Raw genomic sequence first — 23,705 nt, forward strand, 5'->3', positions numbered from 1 at the left:
AAATAAAAAAGTACTCTATGCTAATATAGGATGAATGCTAAGTCTTAAAATGATATTTTTTTCATATAGAAGTTAATAGTGCACCAGGTAAAATTAGTTTGTTTTTGTTTAAAGGCATAGCTATTGAGTGTGCTCAGTTGCCTTTGTGTTCATATGTGACTCATTTAATCAGTGAGGAAAAACACTTCAGAGTGATTCAAAGCTGCCACCTTGGCATTTTTTCCTTGGTTACTTAATGGCCTCCATGAGAAACTCTTGTACTTTTCCACAGGCAGAACTGAATCCAGGGTTGCCCTGGAGAGGCACATGCATTTTATCATCCCCGTAACCAGGGAAACAGCCTGGGAGGTGTCATCTGCAGAAAATGGGTGATACTGAGAGGAATAGCTTTTTCTTCTATCTATATTGTCTTATCTTCTCTTTATAATAAACGAGGCCTAAACTCAGCCTTCTTTTCCTCATCTGTTGATATTCCAGTTATTTTAAAATTTAACTCTTAGCTTTTGTGTTCCATCCTTATAGTCGCCTAAAAGTGAAAACTCAAAGTCACCAATTCTACTTACCTCTCTCTGTCCTCAATCTTTCTGGCAAATTTCTAGGATTTAATATCACTTCTCCACCCAAGCTCAGTTTTCCCTCCCAAGTAGCCTAAGACATCACCATTTTCTCAGCCACTTGTAATCTTCAGGGTGTCCAATCATCACCAAAATCTGGCATTTTTTGCTTTAAAACGTCTCTTCAAATATGTCCTTCCTTTTCATTCACTCCTATGCCAACTTAATTCAGCTTTAGCACCAATGGATACCTCTAACATCCATTTCTTCCTGCCCTCAAGTCACCTTAATTTTTTTTAATGGAAATGCATTTCTTTTATTTATTTATTTAACTTTACTTTTGGTTGTGTGGGTCTTCGTTTCTGTGCGAGGGCTTTCTCTAGATGTGGCAAGAGGGGGCCACTCTTCATCGTGGTGCGCAGGCCTCTATCACGGCCTCTCTTGTTGCGGAGCACAAGCTCCAGATGCTCAGGCTCAGTAGTTGTGGCTCACGGGCCTAGTTGCTCCGCGGCATGTGGGATCTTCCCAGACCAGGGCTCGAACCCATGTCCCCTGCATTAGCAGGCAGATTCTCAACCACTGTGCCACCAGAGAAGCCCAGTCAGCTTAATTTGTTTCAAAATGTTGACTGGATATCATGCTTCAATTAAAAAATTCTCACAGGACGAATTCCAAATTCTTCACTCTGTCATTTAAGGCCCTTTACTTTAAGCAAAACCTATTTATCGAATTTCATCCCCATAATAATCCAGTGAGAATGCTCCAATTCTGCCAGGTCAATCTTCTCAATAGTTCTGGAATATACCCCTTGACTTTCTTAATTTTTTTAAATACTGCTTTCCTACTTATTTCTAAACCCTACCCATTCTTCAGGACTTAATTTGAAATTCCACATTTTAAAGTTTTTTCTCTTTTTTAACATTTGCATTAAACCAACATCTTAAGTATTTCTTTTTGACAACCTCATTTCCCTACTTCTATTAGTTTTTAATTACATAAGTAAATACAGGTGACAGACTGGGAGAATATACTCACAACATATATAGTATACAAAGAATTACTATCTAGAAAACATAAAGAATGACAATAACCCAATAGAAAATGGGGAAAGAATATATCCAGGAAATTCCCAGAAGAGCAAATCCAAGTGGCTAACATAATAAACATATGAAAAGACACTCTGCTTCATCTGTAGTTGGGAGAAAGCAAATTAAGATGCTATCCTTTGCCTATCAATTTGGCAGTGACTATTATAGTTGTAAATATCAGAGCAATTCCAATTCTTGCTATCCACTCCAGACAAACTCTTTCTTCCTCAAAGCCTTTTCTGGTCAACTTCTAACACCCCACCTATGGAGATTAATCACAGAATCAACAAATTTTTTAAGAGAAAGGAAGGGACTGTAAGTATCACAGAAACATACATTTTGCCTCATAATTATCTGTAGTTATCCTAACTCTACTACTTACTAGTTACGTGATGTAATTTCTCTCTGCTCAGATTTTTCATCTGTAAAATGGAGACATCAGGCTGACGTGAAGGCCAAAAGTTAGATCATGAGAAAAAATTTAGAAAATGTATGTGAGTGAGCTGTACAAGTACCTCACAATTATAAGGCATTGTTATCGTTACTAAATTACAAGCACATGAGGCCAAAGAATCACATCCTCTGCCTCTTGGCCAGCAGCACAAAAAGGAGGATTCAGGCCAGGACTGATTCTGAAAGAACAAAGCCAGAGACAGAGTTTAATTAAGAAACTAAAAGCAATGATGAGAAAACATTGCCAAATGAACCAGAAATTCCTCGATTTTCCTCACTGGTTCCAGACTCAATCCTTGGGCTGAAGCATAGTTCGGCTTGTTGTCAACATGCATTTCAAAACCACTTTCATAAAGCTTCCTGCCAGACTAGCTCTACAAATAGACACTTATGCTCACAAACACAATTCTTCTTTCTGCTTCCATTTTCTTTGGGCTATTTAAACAATCACTCTATAGAAGAAATAAAATATCCTCAGTGTAGCACTCTTTGGTAAGAAAAATTAAGCACGGAAAACTTCAAATGGCCATTTGTCTTAATCTAGCAGAGGAAGCAACAGTCCTATTTCAGGAGCGCTAGTGTCTTGGTAGCTCAGCTTCAACAGAAACGAAGATACTCTGAATTATGACAGAGAGAGTAAAACAAATGCTTGTGGGTGGCTGAGTCAGGAAGCACTCCCATGGGAAGCAGGCAAGGATTAGAAAACTAGAAAACAGGAACCAGGACACTGTCAAGAGATAATGGGAACTGAAAAGGAAAGCCTGTTGACTGTGTACACAGTGATTTTCCAAGACATTAGAGGCCGTTCCCTTGGTGCATCCAGCTTACTCTCTAGCTTTGACTAGTAGGGCAAGTTATGTTTTATGAAATTAGTATTGCAAGGGCCAAAAGGAGGAGGAATACAGATGCCGCCCTGCAGTCATGGCCATGGCTTCTGCAGCTGCCACTGCCATCACTCACAGCACTGGGGCAAAGGGTGAGGAGCTGACTGAACATCTCTGTTGAGAAACAGGTTCATTTCACCGGAACTGTCTCCTATTTCCCAACTCTTCAATCCCCTCTGAATTTCAAGGAATTTTAGGCACTATAAATTACAGGTGACCCTTGACAAACAGGTCTGAAATGTATGGGTCCACTTATACATGGATTTTTTTTTTTTCACTAAATACATACTACAGTGGTACACCACCTGTAGACTTTGGTTGAATCCACTGGTGCACGACCATGGATACAAAGGGCTTACTGTAAAGTTGTGTGGCTATTCGATTGCTCTGGGATCGGTCCCCTAACCCCCACCATTTCTCAAGGGTCAACCGCAATCAGGCTCTTAAGTCAAGAGTACTTTTCACAGTGGCGCAACGGCTTCCCCCGCTAATTACTCCCATGGTCACATCATATGTGACTGCCAGCAATGCCAACAGTCAATATGCAGGACTGGTCCATCCAGAGCTCTAAGTTCAGGAATACCTTTATCTCTCCAATCTCCCATTTTCTTAAGAACCTTCATGAAATGTTACTTGCCCTTCCTCCTAACATTATTCTTTCATGTTCTTTCATAAGTCTTGGGACTTTCTGATAAGAAGAAATATAATCAGATAAGCCACTAAACTATTACAATGATTAGCTTATTGAGTTAATCCTCTTAGGTATAGTTTAATTTTAAAAGGCCACTATCAGGAGAAAGAGATTCAAAGAACACAAGATCATCATACTGCATTCCAGCTCTAAAATTTTATGATTCTATGAATAAATCTTGTACAGTGGAATGTTAGATCCTTGTGGAAACTGAGTGAAGGAATCCAAAGGCACATAAGCATAACTTTACAGCTAGGGAAAAGCCCAACAATATATTTTTACATTTTGGTGATGCTGTCAGCAGTTCACAGTGCTTGACATGAATTATTCACTAGTCGGCATTTGCTCTTATTCATTTGTCTACAACCATAAAATACGGGCCGGGTGTACAGGAAACAGTTACTAAGAAATAAATAGGAAATCCATCACAATTCTCTTAGTGGAAAGAACCACAATGATGACTTTAATCAAAACCAATCCTGAAGGATCTCTATCACCTTACCAGTGAAAAATGTTCTTCACTATGGGAGTGAATCTCTTTAAGAAATGAAACATGCATACACTTTAAATGGCTATGTGATAAAAGTAGTAATTATTCAATGAATTGCAATATGAGAAGAACAATGGAATGCAGAAGGCTAGTCTCAGCTCAACCATTTACAAATAATATCGAACGTTTCCCTGAGTCTCAGGCTCCTCTCCCATAAAATAACAGCACTAGATGATCCCTAAAGTCCTGTCTGGATTTAAAAATTCTATAAATCACTTTTTAAAAATTTCATGATTCTATAATCATGGAATAAATTCCAATGATCAATTAATATTTATAGGTAAAGAATAAACTTCATCCATTCTTAAGACTAAATAAATATACTAATCCTTGGCAAAGTTTCTCATCTTTCGATTTGGGGTGATTATCAATTAATCATCAGTTGCCCACCTACAGAAGGACAAAATAACATAATAAGATTAACTAAAAAAGTTGATATTCTATAGTTAACAATTCATTCTGAGGTATTAACATAATCTACTACAATCACATTGTCAGCACTACTAGCTTGGTTAACTGATTTGTTTTTTATTTTAAATAACTGCTTTTAATATTGATAATTATACTTCTCTTTTAATTTTATTTTAAACAAAAGTGCAATTTTTTTTCCCTCAAATAGGAAACACAGATGCTCACTAAGGAAAGCTTGAATAAATACAAAAAGTTTAAAAAAAGATAACAGCCAAATTTCTAAAGCATTTAAAAAAGGACAAATGGAATGGCAGCAGATGAGAAAAGCATGACATTCAAGATATAACAGACAGGACTGATGGGCTTAGAGCTGTGGATCTCAAAGTGTGGTCCTCAGACCAGCAATGCCAGCATCATCCCAGAACTTGTTAGATACACAAGTTCTCAGGTACCACCCCAGACCTACTTAACCAAAAGCTCTGGAGGGTGGGGACCAGAAATAGGTGTTTTAACAAGCCCTCCAGGGAATTCTGATAGAGCTGGACTTTGACATTTGCTAACTACCTGTTTTCAAGGAAATTAATTTCTAAATTTCAAATTAAAAAAAATTTTAATGAAGACAGGCACATCATTGGCCATACATGGCCTGCTTTTATTTACTTTTAAAAATTTGATGAATATTCTTGAAACCACCACCATTCCCAGCCCAAGAAGTAGAACATTAGCTATAAGTTACATCTACCTCTGCACACCTCTGTCACATCTTGACGGCTCCCTCTCACAGATAACCCCTAGGCTGAATTGCCTAATTCTTCTTCCCTTTCCCCTTTGGTTTTATACCTAAATTATATTTGGTTTGGACTTCCCTGGTGGCGCAGTGGTGAAGAATCCGCCTGCCAGTGCAGGGGACACGGGTTCGATCCCTGGTCCGGGAAGATCCCACATACCACGGAGCAACTAAGCCTGCACGCCACAACTACTAAGCCTGTGCTCTAGAGCCCGTGAGCCACAACTACTGAGCCCATGCACCGCAACTACTGAAGCCGGCATGTCGAGAGCCTGTGCTCCGCAACAAGAGAAGCCACTGCAATGAGAAGCCCGCGCACGGCAAGAAAGAGTAGCCCCCGTCCGTCGCAACTAGAGAAAGCCCGTGTGCAGCAACGAAGACCCAACATAGCCAAAAATTTTTTAAAAAATTTTAATTAAAAATTTTTTTAATTAAAAAAATTTTTAATTAAAAATATTTTTAATGTTAAAAAATTTAAAAAATTCTATTTGGTTTTATTAAGTCAACTTTATTGGCATATGGAGATATATATAGTTCATTCATTTTCATGACTATATGATAATGCTATTGTATCAGTATACCATAATTTATTTATGCTCTCTTATCAAGGAATATTTGGGCTATTTCAATTTTTTTCTATTACAAGCCTCCAGGTACACGTATGCTAAGCTTCTTATATATAGGAATGAAAGTGCTAGATCATAGAAAATGTGGATGTTCAACTTTACAAGATTGCACAAAATTGTTTTCCAAAGTGGTTGAATTAATTTCACACTCGTAAGGAAGAAAAATAGAGATCCTCTTGACCTATGTGTTCTCCAACACATGGTATTTTTTAGATTCCTTATATTCTGTCAACTGAATGGATATGATATAGTATATCATGAGCTTGACTTGCATTTCTCTGAATACAAATGAGGTTGACATGTCTTCATATGTTTGTTAGCCTTTCTGATTCATTTTCTATAAAATTATATTTACACATCTTCTCCCATCTTCATATCCAGCAACATGCTGTATTATATTTCCCTTTAGTTAGGTCTCTAATACCCTTCAATAAAGTTTTATTATATTCCCCTGACAGGTCTTATTCATCTTTAACAAGATACATATTCTTGTACATGGCGTTTCTTTTTAAGGTTGTGTTTTCTAGTTGCTTGTTTGTGGTGTAGAGTAATGCAATCGATTTCTGTTTATTGAAGTCATATCCAACTACCTTGCTGAACTCTCAAAACTCTATTATTTCTCGTAGTTTATTGCAAATTCTTTTTTATATTCTGAGGACAATCATATCATTTGCAAAAAATGACTTTTTCTCCTTATCAGTCTTTATACTTTGCTTTCATTTCTTTCTCTTATGATGCTGAGTAAGACCTCTTAAACAATGACGGTTAGAAGTGGCAAAGGCGATTATCTTGTCTTGTATCCTTGATTTTAAAGAGTGCTTAGAACATGTCCCCAGTTAGGATAAAGTTTGTTTCAAATATTTTTGTTGACATTCTTATCAAGTTGAGGAAATTCCCTATTACTAGTTTACTAAGAGTTTTTATTGTGAATGAAGAATGGATTCTATTAAATTTTCTGTATCTATTGAGCTTCTATATCTATCTATCATATGATTTATTTCCCTTAATCTGTTCATGTCGTTAATGACATTTTAAAATTTTCTAATGTTAAACTATCCTTACATTCATGAGATAAACCTAACTTGGTCATGGTATATTATCTTTTTCATATACTGTCAGATTCAGTTCGCTAATATTTTGTTTAGGATTTTTACATCTATATCACAAGTGAAACAAACCTGTCATTTTCCTTTCTCTTACTGTTCCTTGTCTGGTTTGGGTAGCAAAGTAACCTCATTAAAATGAATTGTGAATATGCCTTTTATTTTAAATCTTTGAAAGAATTTGTTCATTTTTGAAAGGTTTGTTCTTGAAAGTTGGGGTTTTTTGTATGAAGATTTTTAATTTAATTGATTTAAATTTGTAATGAACTAGCTTTATAGTTATAGGACTACTCAGGGTTTCTATCTCCAAGTCAGTACTTTGGTGTATAACATTTTTCTAGGGATTTATCCATTTCATCTAAGTTTTTAAATGTTCTGGCATTAAAAAGTTGTTTAGAAATTCTTTTTTATCTCAAAGCTTTTAGTCTTTTCAAAACTCTAATTACATAATTATACACAGTATGATATGCCTGAACAGAACAAAAGAAAGAGGCATAGTTAGTACTGTTTAAAAATTAGCCTACTCTCTTTTCAAAATTGTAAGCTATCTGAGAAGTAGTTTATGAAGGGGAGCTAGTTCTGGGTATTTGTCTTTGCATTTTTAAAAACACAGATGAGGAACTGTGACACGGTATTTACGTTCTAATTATGTGTCTGTGTTCTGAATTCCAATCGGTTCTGATGTAATAAAGCTTTTTACACTTTGGAGATAAGACTCCATTGTTACATCTAAAGTCAAGTTTAAAACACCCTGATTCCTTCCTCCATTGACATTTACAAAGTCATAACAGTTCAGCTCTTTACATGGAAAGATAAATTTATGTAGAAATTAAGACTTTCATGATAGAAATGTTTTAAAATGCATCCTCCATTTTCACTCCAAAATACTGTGGAGTTGTTTTCTCTGGCAATTCATGCTTGCACATAGAATATTTTCTGGGAGACAGAACTCCAGACTTTTGTGTCACCATTCTTACTCAGGGCACAATGAAGAGTAGAAGGAACTCTGGATGCTCAGTCCCTTTTGTCTGGTTGGAGTTTAGGGGGGCAGCTGACGCCTACACCAGTGCTCCTCAAGCTTTAATATGAACTTACATCACCTGGGGGTCTTGTTAAAAATGCAGGTTCTGATTTCAGAGGTCTGGGGCAGCATCCAAGAGTCTGCATTTCTAAGAAGTTCCAGGCAGTGCTGACACTGCTGGTGTTCCCCGAGGAGCATTCTTCTCGATGGCCTGAGATGAGTAGATCTCTGAGCCAGACAGCTTCTGGGCCGTCAGACTCTATCTCTTTGCAAAGGCAATATATACAACAGTCAAGCATAAAGTGCAGGTTCTATGGATGGGTGCCGCTAATGTGTACTACTTTTAGTTGATCATCAAAACATTTCATTTTGAGCATTTTCTCATTCGGCTACATTCAGGAAAACTTGCTCGTTTCAAAAGCACCCTCTAAATGTCCACTAATTGCTCATTTTCACACACAAGTTCTGAAGAGAGTGATGTGATGTTTTAAGCTTTCCATCATATACAAATAAAGCGTTTTTCCTACAAAATATGTCTTCAAGAAAACGTACCTTCTGTTCTCCCCACATCTCAGCCTCATTACTAGTGTGTACTAGCTGCTGCCACATCCCTGGAATGAGGTACCCGAGGGCAATCAATTCATTCTCCACGCCGCCCTGAAAAATCCTCAGGTGGGTAGAAAGATACTGAGAAAGAGAAGGCGCTGCTCCCTTATCACCCAGAGAACACTGGTCTCTAGGGTAAGGAAGAGATTCAAGCTCATTAAACTCACAGATCCCCAGTCAACCCCTTAGGGTCCAGAAGCTGGAGTGTTTCTATGTTAAAGTAGGTGCTCTGTTTGCACAGGAGCCTGGCTCACGCAACAGATATGTTCTTGAAGTTGGCTGCGAATCAAAAATTGTTGGTTTTACTTTTTAAAAATTTTTATGAAAGCATCATTTGAGATACACTAGAGAGAATTGCTAGTTAAAGGGAGCTTAGTGTGAATTCCTTTGTAAAATAAATAATCACTAATTTTGGCCGTATTTGGATTTTCAGATACTGAATTTACATAAAATAGGGCCCCAGTTTAAGTAAATTTGAAGAAAGGAGTCGGGCAAAACAGTACTTCTTATCTGGTTCTAGAATTAAAAAGAAGGCTATGTTTATCAGAAGAATGACTCTCTTCTTAGCTTTTCAGGTGTAAGATGTTCTTGGCAAGCTTTGATTTGCACTCTTACCCCATGGTCAGTAAAATATCCTCATTTTGTGAATACCAATTCTTAACTGTTTAAATGGGTCACACATCTCTAGTGAATTGCCCATCCGGCACTATTCCAGGTCATCCAGTACACATGTATTAATGGGCCTCTTAATCAAACTTTCCCCTTTAATCATTCAAAGGATACTGTCCAAAATTAGTTTTGTGAGAGACTCATATGCTGACAAATCACACATTTCCGAAATTTGGTTGTAGGAAAAATCCACCTTCTGATAAGAGAAAGAGAGCAGGATGTTACACTTTATTTCTCATTCCTCTTAACCACACAATTACTTGCACAACAAGAATGTATTTCCTGATGAGGGGTTACAATTCATAGTTGAAAATACACTCAGGCTAATGTACTTCCTTTGTGTTTAATCCTTTCCTAGCTGGGACCCTCGTCTGCCCAGCAATTTTACTTCCCCCCACCCATGCACTAAGATTATTTTTATCAATGTATTAAATACTAAATACTTTAAATACTAAAAACTTTAAATACTGGACACTAAAAAAACTTTCTTTGAAAACAGCTCAAGTGGCAAGTGTAGAAAATTGGTTAAGTTGATTACAATACAGCAACAAGACTGCACAGTAAGTAAAATACAACTATGTGAATCATGTGAAGAAATAGAAATGTGCAAACGAAATCCTGTTAAAAATAAATCAGAAACAAAATTTTATGCATATACAAATTGCAACTGTGTAAAATACATTCCATGAATTAATTAAAAAGTCCGTTTGGCATGATAAAATGAAACTTCTTATTTGCTTTTTCCTTCTATATAATAATGATGGGCTAGAAATAAATTTATAATTATCTAGGTTTACTAATAGCTGACATTTTTCCATCAACACCTTTCATTCTTGTGCCACAGCTTGTGTGTGCTCATGATACCTACCTAACTACACACCTGTTGGGACTATATGTCAATACTGTGCCCTCCATGCACTTATGATACTGGGCTTGTTGAGAGACCTTAAAAGGGTTATGACATTGCCCTGACTCCCACTGGGAGTTCCAATGGAACCCAGAGCTCGTAAGAAGTGCCCATCAATGAAACGAACCTTCTTCACCTACTAAGAGCAAAAGCATTCTAGGAAATACAAAAAGGGTACAAGTATAAGCTCCTGCTCTTTGGGACATGTATGCTTTCTTTGGTTGGTGGCACAAGGCACATAGATAATAAATGAAACTTAAGCAGAGCTATTCGAGGGGGTGGGACATTATACACAAGCGTGATTTACTGGAAAAATGGGCTTTGGGTCTCAGACATGGGGTTCAATGCCAGCCCTGTGACCTCCCAGCAAAGGTTAAGTAAGTTATTTAACCTTTCTGTGCTTCTGCAAACTCATCTGTAAAATGGGACCATCCCAGCTGCCTCACAGTTCTATTGGGAGGATTTAGTAAGATCCTGCATTGAAAACATTGGAAGGCCTCAATCATTGCCCTCCCAGGTTCACAAAGGGTTCACTTAGGGTTCACACAGGGTTGAAGTACCTCGTCAGGGGCACTCTGGCACTTTGCAAGCACTTTCCTAAAGTTATTTACCAATACATTTGCTCTTAATTCTGTAGGAACTTAAACACTGAGGTATCTGCCATAACGATGGAAACACATCATTATACATTTGTCCAAACCCACAGAACGTACAACACCAAGAGTGAATCCTAACGTAAACTGTGGACTTCAGGTGATTATGATGTGTCAGTGTAGGTTTGAGTGTAACAAATGTCCCACTCTGGTGGGGGATGTTGATAATGGGGAGGCTGTGCATTTGTGGGGGCAGGAGATATATGGGGAGTCTCTGCACTTTCTCCTCAATTTTGCTATGAACCTAAAACTGCTTTAAAAAAAAAAAGATGGGGTATCTGATTTGTTTTTGTTTACTTGTGCAGTCTTTTGGGGAGGGGGTGAGGCAAGGTTGTGAATGAAAGAAACTCCAGGCAAGTTTTTCCCAAGGAAGGGGGTCACGCTGTTGCCATGGCTGATTTCACTGGGGCTTAGGGCAAGGCAGAAGGGGGCAGCAAAAGAGGGAGAATCAAGTTCTGCAAGAACAATTCCTGATGACCTGGAGACCATAAGGCCCCATACTGAGGACAAAGAGGCACCTTGTGTGGTTTTTCTGGATAAAGGAATGTCACCACAGCAATAACTGTAATTTCAAAGGGAAAACACTCACGACTAATAAAAATGTAGCAATGTGAAATAACAGAAGAAAAATTAAGAAAGGCGTCTCACTGACAGTATGGAGGATGTCAGATTCTTGATTTCAAACAGACTCATACTTGTGCAAGCTCCAGCAGAATGCACTGGATCTACATTAATTTGGCTTGTAAACAAAATAAAACTAATAGGTAATAAAAGGCAATCATTGATTGTCCACTCCTTAAAACAACTTTTTAATGAAATATTTGAGTCCAATAGAAAAATGCTCGTCCCAAGCTGTGGCAATGGTTCCCAAATTTGTCAGCATATTAGAGCCACCTGGGAGGGGTCTTTCAGAAATTCCCACACCCAGGCCTTACCTTGGACCACTTGAACCAGAATACCTGGCAGTGGGATCCAGGCATCAGTAGTCTTTAAAACTGTCCAGGTGATTCCAGTGTACAGAAAATCGGAGTACCATTAATCTATGACCTCTCTGTTTACGTGTGGTCCATGGACCAGCAGCAATGGCTCACCAGGAAGGCTGTTAGAAAGCAGAGCCTCAGGCCCACCTCAGACCTACTGGATCAGAATCTCATTTTCACAAGAACACCACGTGACCTCCACACGCACGTTAAAGTATGAGACACAGCGCTCCACAGCAGAGTAAGCTGCTCCATCAACTACCATTCATAGAGTTTCATTCTGCCTTAGAAATGCAAAAGCAAGTGCAGAGAAGCAAGAATGAAGATCTGAAATCACTGCTTTCTAAAGAAAAGTAAAGTTTGGATCAATAAAGAAGGCAAAATTTAAGCCCCCAGGAAATTTTTACAGAATTTTCACGTATAAAATTGTTCTGCTATAATAAAAATATACAAACAATAACTAGTATTTAAATGAAGCAGAGAAAAGGGAAAGAAGTTAGTTCATTGGTTTGGACACTAGGTTTTAGCAAAGCTTCCGAAAAAGATAATCTCTTGAAAGACTATCTCCCTTTTCTAAAATAAATGATACACAAATCTTTCTCCTTTTTTATTTCATTTCTCCTCTGTCTTATTCTCTCTGAATTCTCTTTTAGTGCTGTTTTGCTTGTTAATGTATTTCACAAACCAGTTAACACATGTAATTAGTGTATTAATAAAATCTACCTTGAGATTTTTGGGTGGCTTGAAATTGAAGAATGTCGTCAGTTTATTCTGAGAAGCATTAAGTTCTAGAAGATAAGGCATACAGCTCACACAAGACAAATCTGGGGGGTAAAATGAATAAAGAATAAGGTAAGTCAATAAAATAAAACTTAGACAAAGTCATTAAAAACAGCATACATTACAACAGAACATTTTAAAACTATACCAGTTGCAAGCACATCTTAATTATTTCAGATGAATGAAATGAATAAAAATAGGAATATGCAACACACACACACACAAACACATAGCGTGGAAAATGCACCATGAGCCCACAATTTAACCTTCTTCTCCAGGGCCCCCCACCTGTCCCATCCCCATCTTCCATCACAACCAGGAAAGAAATGACTGAGGCCTCCTTGTGGCCCAGCTCACTCTCCCCTGAGCTGCAAACAGTCAATGCTTCAAAAACGCCAGCCTTGGGGGAGACCTTCAAGATGGCGGAGGAGTTAGACGCGAAGATCACCTTCCTCCTGACAAATACATCAGAAATACATCTACATGTGGAACAACTCCTACAGAACACCTCCTGAACGCTAGCAGAAGACCTCAGACTTCCCAAAAGGCAAGAAACACCCCACGTACCTGGGTAGGGCAAAAGAAAAAAGAAAAAACACAAAAGAATTGGGATGGGACCTGCACCAGTGGGAGGGAGCTGGGAAGGAGGAAACATTTCCACACACAAGGAAGCCCCTTCACTGGCGGAGACAGGGGGTGGCGGGAGGAAGCTTCAGAGCCACGGAGGAGAGCGCAGCAGTAGGGGCACAGAGGGCAAAGCAAAGAGATTCCCACACAGAGGATCGGTGCCGACCTGCACTCACCAGCCCGAGAGGCTTGTCTGCTCACCGGCGGGGATGGGCGGGGGCTGGGAGCTGAGGCTCGGGCTTCAGAGGTCGGATCCCAGGGAGAGGACTGGGGTTGGCGGCGTGAACACAGCCTGAAGGGGCTAGTGCGCTACAGCTAGCTGGGAGGGAGTCCAGGAAAAAGTCTGGAGCTGCCCAAGAGGCAAGAGACAATTATTTCGGGTACGCGTGGAAAGGGGATTCAGAGCACCACCTAAATGAGCTCCAGAGATGGGTGCGAGCCGCGGCTATCAGCGCAGAACCCAGAGACAGGCATGAAACGCTATGGCTGCTGCTGCCACCACCAAGAAACCTGTGTGCAAGCCCAGGTCATTCTCCACACCAGCCCTCCCGGGAACCTGTGCAGCCCACCACTGCCAGGGTCCTGGGATCCAGGGACAACTTCCCCAGGAGAACACACGGTGCGCCTCAGGCTGGTGCAATGCCACGCTGGTCTCTGCTGCCGCAGGCTCATCCCACATACGTAACCCTCCCTCGCCCCCGGCCTGAGTGAGCCAGAGCCCCCAATCAGCTGCTCCTTTAACCCCGCCCTGTCTGGGCAAAGAACAGATGCCCCCAGGCGACCTACACACAGAGGCGGGGCCAAATCCAAAGCTGAACCCCAGGAGCTGTGCGAACAAAGAAGAGAAAGGGAAATCTCTCCCAGCAGCCTCAGGAGCAGCAGATTAAACCTCCACAATCAACTTGATGTAACCTGCATCTCTGGAATACCTGAATAAACAATGAATCATCCCAAATTGAGGTGGTGGACTTTGAAGGCAATGATATATATATTTTTTCCCATTTTCACTTTTTGTGAGTGTGTATGTGTATGCTTCTTTGTGTGATTTTGTCTATATAGCTTTGCTTTTACCATTTATCCTAGGGTTCTGTCTGTTCAGTTTCTGTTTCTTTTCTTTATTGGGATAGTTTTTAGCAGTTGTTATAATTGGTGGATTTGTTTTTTGGTTTGGTTGCAATCTTTTTAAAATTTTTAATAATTTTTTTAATTTTAATAACTTTATTTTCTTTCTTTCTATCTCTCTTTCTTTCTTTCTTCCTTCCTCCCTCCCTCCCCCCCTTTCTTTCTTTCTTTCTCCCTTTTCTTCTGAGCCGTGTGGCTGACAGGGTCTTGGTGCTCCAGCCAGGTGTCAGGCTTGTGCCTCTGTGGCAGGAGAGCCGAGTTCAGGACATTGGTTCCCCAGAGACCTTCCAGCTCCAGGTAGTATCAAATGGCAAAGTTCTCCCAGAGATCTCCATCTCAATGCTAAGACTCAGCTCCACTCAACAACCAGCAAGCTACAGTGCTGGACACCCTATGCCAAACAACTAGCAAGACAGGAACACAAACCTACCCATTAGCAGAGAAGATGCCTAAAATCATAATAAGGCCAGAGACACCCCCAAACACGCCACCGGACGCGGTTCTTCTCACCAGAAGACAAGATCCAGCCTCATCCTCCAGAACACAGGCACCAGTCCCCTCCACCAGGAAGCCTACACAACCCACTGAATCAACCTTAGCCACTGTGGGCAGACACCAAAAACAACGGGAACTACGAACCTGCAGCCTGTGAAAAGGAGACCCCAAACACAGTAAGTTAAGCAAAATGAGAAGACAGAGAAACACACAGCAGATTAAGGAGCAATGTAAAAACCCACCAGACCAAACAAATGAAGAGGAAATAGGCAGTCTACCTGAAAAAGAATTCAGAGAAAAGATAGTAAAGAGGATCTAAAATCTTGGAAATAGAATGGAAAAGAATACAAGAAACGTTTAACAAGGACCTGGAAGAACTAAAGAGCAAACAAACAGTGGTGAACAACACAATAAATGAAATTTAAAATTCTCCAGAAGGAATCAATAGCAGAATAACTGAGGCAGAAGAATGGATAAGTGACCTGGAAGATAAAATAATGGAAATAACTACTGCAGAGCAGAATAAAGAAAAAAGAATGAAAAGGATTGAGGACAGTCCCAGAGACCTCTGGGACAACATTAAATGCACCAACATTCGAATTATAGGGGTCCCAGAGGAAGAAGAGAAAAAGAAAGGGACTGAGAAAATATTTGAAGAGATTATAGTTGCAAACTTCCCTAATATGGGAAAGGAAATAGTTAATCAAGTCCAGGAAGCACAGAGAGTCCCATACAGGATAAATCCATGGAGAAACACGCCAAGACACATATTAATCAAACTATCAAAAAATAAATACAAAGAAAAAATGTTAAAAGCAGCAAGGGAAAAACAACAAATAACATACAAGTGAATCCCCATAAGGTTAACAGCTGTTATTTCAGCAAAAACTCTACAAAACAGAAGAGAGTGGCAGGACATATTTAAAGTGATGAGAGGGAAGAAACTACAACCAAGATTACTCTACCCAGCAAGGATCTCGTGCAGATTCGATGGAGAAATTAAAACCTTTACAGACAAGCAAAAGCTAAGAGAATTCAGCACCACCAAACCAGCTCTACAACAAATGCTAAAGGAACTTCCCTAGGCAAGAAACACAAGAGAAGGAAAAGACCTACAAGAACAAACGCAAAACAGTTAAGAAAATGGGAATAGGAACATACATATCAATAATTACCTTAAATGTAAATGTATTAAATGCTCCCACCAAAAGACACAGACTGGCTGAATGGATACAAAAACAAGACCCATATATATGCTGTCTATAAGAGACCCACTTCAGACCTAGAGACACATACAGACTGAAAGTGAGGGGATGGAAAAAGTTATTCCATGCAAATGGAAATCAAAAGAAAGCTGGAGTAGCGATTCTCATATCACACAAAATAGACTTTAAAATAAAGACTATTACAAGACGCAGAGAAGGACACTACATAATCATCAAGGGATCAATCCAAGAAGAAGATATAACAACTGTAAATATTTAGGCACTGAATATAGGAGCACCTCAATACATAAGGCAAATGCTAACAGCCATAAAAGGGGAAATCAACAGTAACACAATCATAGTAGGGGACTTTAACACCCCACTTCCACCAATGGAAAGATCATCCAAAATGAAAATAACGAAACACGAGCTTTAAATGACACATTAAACAAGATGGACTTAATTGATATTTATAGGACTTTGCATCCAAAAACAACAGAATACACTTTCTTCTCAAGTGCTCATGGAACATTCTCCAGGATAGATCATATCTTGGGTCACAAATCAAGCCTTGGTAAATTTAAGAAAATGGAAATTGTATCAAGTACCTTTTTCGATCACAACACTATGAGCCTAGATAGCAATTATAGGAAAAAATCTGTAAAAAATACAAATACATGGAGGCTAAACAATACACTACTTAATAACCAAGAGATCACTGAAGAAATCAAAGAAGAAATTTTAAAATACCTAGAAAGAAATGACAATGAAAACACGATGACCTGAAACCTATGGGATGCAGCAAAAGCAGTTCTAAGAGGGAATTTTACAGCAATACAGTCCTCCATCAAGAAATAAGAAACATCTCAAATAAACAACCTAAACTTATACCTAAAGCAATTAGAGAAAGAAGAACAAAAAAACCCCAAAGTTAGCAGAAGGAAAGAAATAATAAAGATCAGATCAGAAATAAATGAAAAAGAAATGAAGGAAACAATAGCAAAGATCAATAAAACTAAAATCTGGGTCTTTGAGAACATAAACAAAATTGATAAACCATTAGCCAGACTTATCAAGAAAAAAACAGAGAAAATTCAAATCAATAGAATTAGAAATGAAAAAGGAGAAGTAACAACTGACCCTGCAGAAATACAAAGGATCATGAGAGATTACTATAAGCAACTATATGCCAATAAAATGGACAACCTGGAGGAAATGGACAAATTCTTAGAAAAGCACAACCTTCTGAGACTGAACAAAGAAATAGAAAATATAAACAGACCAGTCACAAACACTGAAACTGAGACTGTGATTAAAAATCTTCCAACAAACAAAAGGCCAGGACCAGATGGCTTCACAGGTGAATCTTATCAAACATTTAGAGAAGAGCTAACACCTATCCTTCTCAAACTCTTCCAAAATATAGCAGAGGGAGGAACACTCCCAAACTGATTCTACGAGGCCACCATCACCTTGATACCAAAACCAGACAGAGATGTCACAAAAAAAGAAGACTACAGGCCAGTATCACTGATGAACATAGATGCAAAAATTCTCAACAAAATACTAGCAAACAGAATCCAACAGCACATTAAAAGGATCATACACCATGATCAAGTGGGGTTTATCCCAGAAATGCAAGGATTCTTCAATATATGCAAATCAATCAATGTGATACACCATATTAACAACTTGAAGAATAAAAACCATATGATCATCTCAATAGATGCAGAAAAAGCTTTTGACAAAATTCAACACCCATTTATGATAAAAAACCCTTCAGAAAGTAGGCATAGAGGGAACTTACCTCAACATAATAAAGGCCATATATGACAAACCCACAGCCAACATTGTTCTCAATGGTGAAAAACTGAAACCATTCCCACTAAGATCAGGAACAAGACAAGGTTGCCCACTCTCACCACTACTATTCAACATAGTTTTGGAAGTTTTAGCCACAGCAATTCATGAAGAAAAAGAAATAAAAGGAATCCAAATCGGAAAAGAAGTAAAGCTGTCACTATTTGCAGATGACAGGATACTATACATAGAGAATCCTAAAGACACTACCAGAAAACTACTAGAGCTAATCAATGATTTGGTAAAGTAGCAGGATACAAATTAATGCACAGAAATCTCTTGCACTCCTATACACCAATGATGAAAAGTCTGAAAGAGAAATTAAGGAAACACTGCCATTTACCATTGCAACAAAAAGAATAAAATACCTAGGAATAAACCTACCTAAGGAGACAAAAGACCTGTATGCAGAAAACTATAAGACAGTGATGAAAGAAATTAAAGATGATACAAACAGATGGAGAGATATACCATGTTCTTGGGTTGGAAGAATCAATATTGTGAAAATGACTATAGTACCCAAAGTAATCTACAGATTCAGTGCAATCCCTATCAAACTACCAATGTCATTTTTCACAGAACGAGAACAAAAAATTTCAAAACTTGTATGGAAACACAAAAGACCCCAAACAGCCAAAGCAATCTTGAGAAAGAGAAACGGAGCTGGAGGAATCAGCCTCCCAGACTTCAGATTATACTACAAAGCTGCAGTAATCAAGACAGTATGGTACTGGCACAAAAACAGAAATATAGATCAATGGAACAGGAGAGAAAGCCCAGAGATAAACCCACACACATATGATCACCTATCTTTGATAAAGGAGGCAGAATGTACAATGGAGAAAAGACAGCCTCTTCAATATGTGGTGCTCGGAAAACTGGACAGCTACATGTGATAGAATGAAATTAGAACACTCCCTAACAGCTTACACAAAAATAAACTCAAAATGGATTAAAGACCTAAATGTAAGGCCAGACACTATAAAACTCTTAGAGGAAACACTGTATGATATAAATCACAGCAAGATCCTTTTTGGCCCACCTCCTAGAGAAATGGAAATAAAAATAAAAATAAACAAATGGGACCTAATGAAACTTAAAAGCTTTTGCACAGCAAAGGAAACCATAAACAAGATGAAAAGACAACCCTTAGAATGGTAGAAGATATTTGCAAATGAAGCAACTGACAAGGGACTAATCTCCAAAATTTACAAGCAGCTCAATATCAAAAAAACAAACAACCCAATCTAAAAATGGGCAGAAGACCTAAACAGACATTTCTCCAAAGAAGATATACAGATAGCCAACAAACACATGAAGGAATGCTCAACATCACTAATCATTAGAGATATGGAAATCAAAACTACAATGAGGTATCACCTCACACCAATCAGAATGGCCATCATCAAAAAATCTACAAACAGTAAATGCTGGAGAGGGTGTGGAGAAAAGGGAACCCTCTTGCACTGTTGGTGGGAATGTAAATTGATACAGCTACTATGGAGAACAGTAGGGAGGTTCCTTAAACATCTAAAACTAGAACTACAATATGACCCAGCAATCCCACTACTGGGCATTTACCCTGAGAAAACCATAATTCAAAAAGATTCATGTACCACAATGTTCACTGCAGCTCTATTTACAATAGCCAGGACATGGAAATAACCTAAGTGTCCATTGACAGATGAATGGATAAAGAAGATGTGGTACATATACACAATGGAATATTACTCCGCCCTAAAAAGAAACGAAATTGAGTTATTTGTAGTGAGGTGGACGGATCCAGAGTCTGTCACACAGAGTGAAGTAAGTCAGAAAGAGAAAAACAAATACTGTATGCTAACACATATATATGGAATATATTTTAAAAAAGGGTCATTGAGAACCTAGGGGCAGGACAGGAATAATGATTCAGATGTAGAGAATGGATTTGAGGACATGGGGAGCGGGAAGGGGAAGCTGGGACAAAGTGAGAGAGTGGCATTTACTTATATATACTACCAAATGTCAAACAGGTAGCTAGTGGGAAGCAGCCGCATAGCACAGGGAGATCAGCTCGGTGCTTTGTGACCACCTAGAGGGGTGGGATAGGGAGGGTGGGAGGTAGATGCAAGAGGGAGGAGATATGGGGATATATGTGTATGTATAGTTGATTCACTTTGTTATAAAGCAGAAACTAACACACCATTGTAAAGCAATTATACTCCAATAAAGATATTTTTTTAAAAAAGATGCCAGCCTTGGAAAAACTAAAGCCTGAGATAATCCTTTTGATAATTAGCCCCTAAATAACTGCATTAGGTGTTTCCAGAAAGACTAAAAATGCCACAATTCGCTCTTTGTTATAAATTAGATTTTGTTTTAGATGGACTGAATCTTAAATCTCATTAATTATTTGAAATGATTTAAATTATTGCTATTATTTTACTTTGATTTGGGGCTGCTTAAGAAGTGTGTGTGAGTTTTGCATTTTATCCCAAGCCAATATTCTGAACCTAGAGTACTAAGTGAAGGACTATTGTGCTGATACTCACATCTAATGAAATTATACACACGACATAAAAATAGTGAAGCATTATGTGGCTTTGTCCTGCGACTTTACAGCAGATGGACTTGGGGACAGCAGGAGGATTAGGGAAAGGCTCAGGAAGAATCACATGACAAGGATTTACAGCCCTGTCTCTACCTGTAAGTTGCTTCTCCACCCGTCTTTTAACTCTAGATCACAGAACCAGCGATCAAAGCCCCTCAGAAGATGGCCTCTGGACGAGAACAGAGCCTCCACACATGATGCCCAGCAAAGTGCTTCTACCCTTCACCAGGTGACAAAGTCACCCCCAGGCCAGGAGAAGGAAGCACAGCTGAGTACTGGGGCCCTGCCCTGGAGTAGGTAGAACCAGAAAGGTGAGGGCCCCCTGACCCCATCCCCGCAACAGCTTTCCTTCTCAGGGTCCCGGAAGCCAGAAGATCTCCACCAATTTCTACTTCATTTCTCTGGTCTAAACCACAGCCTTCTTTAGCCTGTCTTTTTTATGAAATTGTTCTAGGGGGGACAGAACACTGAGACATCAACACTTTGGTGGGAATTCCTGAGCAAATCCAGAAAGACTGCCTGTGAGAGGAACGGTAGAAGAAACTGTAATTGCTTTACAAGTTTTGCCCATTTGTCCCATCTGAGCTCAGCTCCATATCTGTCAACAGTGATCTCAACCCTTTTAATTTCCACGGGCCCCCATATCCCCTTGGAGCTGATCTTTCTGTGGGCAGATAAGTGCTGTACCATGGAGCTCTGTCTTGAAGCAAAAGCAGCAGCTACCACTTGGATGGTGAGTACATTTCACGCTTTGTAGATGCTCAATGATTTCGAATCACTTTGACAGGAAAAATCCACCTTCTGGGTTTGCTGGGCTTCTAAACTCTCCATACTCGGTGTAGTGACCTACTTGTCCACTAGATGGCAGGAGCTCCTCATGTCTACAACTGTGGTTCAAAAAGTGTGGTTCTGTACTGGCTTCCAGGGAAACTAAATCAGAAATGCAAATTTTCAAGTCCCACCCCAGATCTGCGGAATCAAGGAGTCTGAGGGTGGGGCACAGGCATCTACGTTGTAACAGGTCCCCTCCAGGTGATTCTGATGCAAGTTGAAGTATCTGGTCCATATCAGGTCATCAATAAAGCTGTTATCTTGAAAAGAAAAATATATACTGTGTCTCACACACAATAAGTTCTCAAACACTTGATGAGTTAATAAAGGGGGACATAAAAGATTGAAGGAGACTGATCGGAAGAGGAAAGCTTCATTTGCTACCGGGGACTGCTTGCTCAAGGGGCAAGGGTAATGAAGCCACATCTCCTTCCCCTTTGCCGAGCACAAAAGATTGCTGGAGTCTCCCCAACCCTGCAATCCCGTAACCGGCAAATGAAACCAATCTTGGAGGTATGGGGTGTGGGGAGAGCACCTGCCAGTAACACTAAAAATTCTTTCCGATGATAACATATCTGGCATTTGCCTTAAATAACCCTGGGAAGGATGGATGAAGCAAAATGGGCCATGGGCTGATAATTGTTGAGCCTGAACATTCATTACAAACCTCTCTACTTGTGCACGTTTGTAATTTTCCGTCAAAAAGTTTTATGAAACTAGAAAAAAAATTAATAAAAAGCCTTTCAAAACAGTAGCATTTTAAGAATTAAAATATGCTAGAATGCTTCTTAGCCACTGAAAAGAGTGAATTTTAATTATTGCAGCCAGATGGGAGGAAGAAATCAGAAAATGAATCAGAGAAGACCATATCAGCAAGACTTAATCGTCTTAAAAACAGCTAACGTGAACAGAAAGGTGATCATTGAAGAAAGAAGCAGGTCAGAAATTTCAAAAAGGGTCAGAAAATTAGAAACAAGGATCAAGCTTTGAAGAAAATGTGACTAATTTCATTCAATGTGAGCAAGGTATCACAACAGATACCTTATATGGAACTACAAATGGCAGAGTTAGACTTGTAAGAACCCAATAACTATATGGAGACAGCAAAGAGAGGGGGAAGAAATAAACTTCTGAATCCCTGGTGTTCAAATAAGAACAGAAGTAGCTAGCCAGGATTAAGATGTAGATGCAAATACAAAATAAAGAAAAGCATCCATTAAAGGGGGAAAAGAAGAACTAATTCATCTACAGTGAATAAACTAAAAGAGGGAAGGAAATGGGAATCATCAAATATTCAGGAGGCATTAAAGAAGTAATGATCCATCTCTTGAAAGGAAAAAGCAAAGCAAACATTCCATGTGATGCTCTTTAATATCACTGAGTGGGTCTCAACCATCGCATAATGTGGCATGTTTGCTGACCTCTGCCGTTTTCTTTACTCATCAGTTATAGGTGCTTTTTTTCCTTGGAAGACAGAGGATCAATGTGTAAAGTGATCCACAATAGTACTTATATCAAGTTTGGTAGTATTAAAGTATGTTACATTCTGCAAAGCTTAAATTTTGAAATAATTCAGCAATCCACTGACTTACTAGAATGACAATTACATACCTTCAATTTTATTTACTGAAAGATCCAACTTCTGCAGGTGAATGTATCCACAGAGGATGCTAATGTCAATTAAATCAAGATCCTGAGAAAATAAAAGGTAAAAGATTTAATGTTGCTTTAACAGATGAGTACTCAGGCTTCTCAAGACATCTGGAAATAGAAGTTGACAGAAAGAAATCCAGAATTTCCTTTGAAAGTACAGTAGAGGTGAGAGAATAAAACCTGAAGCCTACTACCAACAGGGTCTCAAAACAGACCACAAAACCCATCAAAAAATGCATTCTTCTGAAGGAAATAATAGCTTGGAAAATTAGTGTTGTTAGCAAGAACATATACAACATGAAAAGGCAAATTAAAGCAGTGTTCATGAAGACCTTTAGAACAGAGTTTTATATTTAAAAAAAACACACACACACATAAAAGCAATAAAGCCAAAGCCTTTATCTAGTAGAAGAAAAGAAAAAGAAAATGCCTAGAATTCAAATGAAATGTTAGGAGAGTTCACACCTAATTGAGTGATCATTAATAACAATACTTCTTACACTTCCTCAGGCTTCAAAGCTCTCTCCCAATAATCTCATCTGATCAAACAAACCTG

At 38.9% G+C, this 23,705-nt stretch overlaps 1 protein-coding gene across 2 annotated transcripts in view; it reads right to left on the reverse strand.

Moving 5' to 3' along the window:
• Window positions 1–23,705, reverse strand: part of LRGUK (leucine rich repeats and guanylate kinase domain containing) — a 114,829-nt gene that overhangs the window by 81,381 nt on the left and 9,743 nt on the right. For both annotated transcript variants that reach the window (XR_010842080.1, XM_059074411.2), the window contains exons 3-5: window positions 23,108–23,189; window positions 12,707–12,807; window positions 9,558–9,639 (exon numbers count right to left, since the gene is read on the reverse strand). Coding sequence is in view for 1 of the 2 variants with exons in the window: in XM_059074411.2 (XP_058930394.1) it covers window positions 9,558–9,639; window positions 12,707–12,807; window positions 23,108–23,189 (265 nt within the window). In the remaining variant the exon portion in view is untranslated. The remainder of the gene's footprint in view (window positions 1–9,557; window positions 9,640–12,706; window positions 12,808–23,107; window positions 23,190–23,705) is intronic.

This window comes from Kogia breviceps, chromosome 9 (genome assembly GCF_026419965.1).
Source record: "Kogia breviceps isolate mKogBre1 chromosome 9, mKogBre1 haplotype 1, whole genome shotgun sequence".
Classification (NCBI taxonomy): Eukaryota; Metazoa; Chordata; class Mammalia; order Artiodactyla; family Physeteridae; genus Kogia; species Kogia breviceps.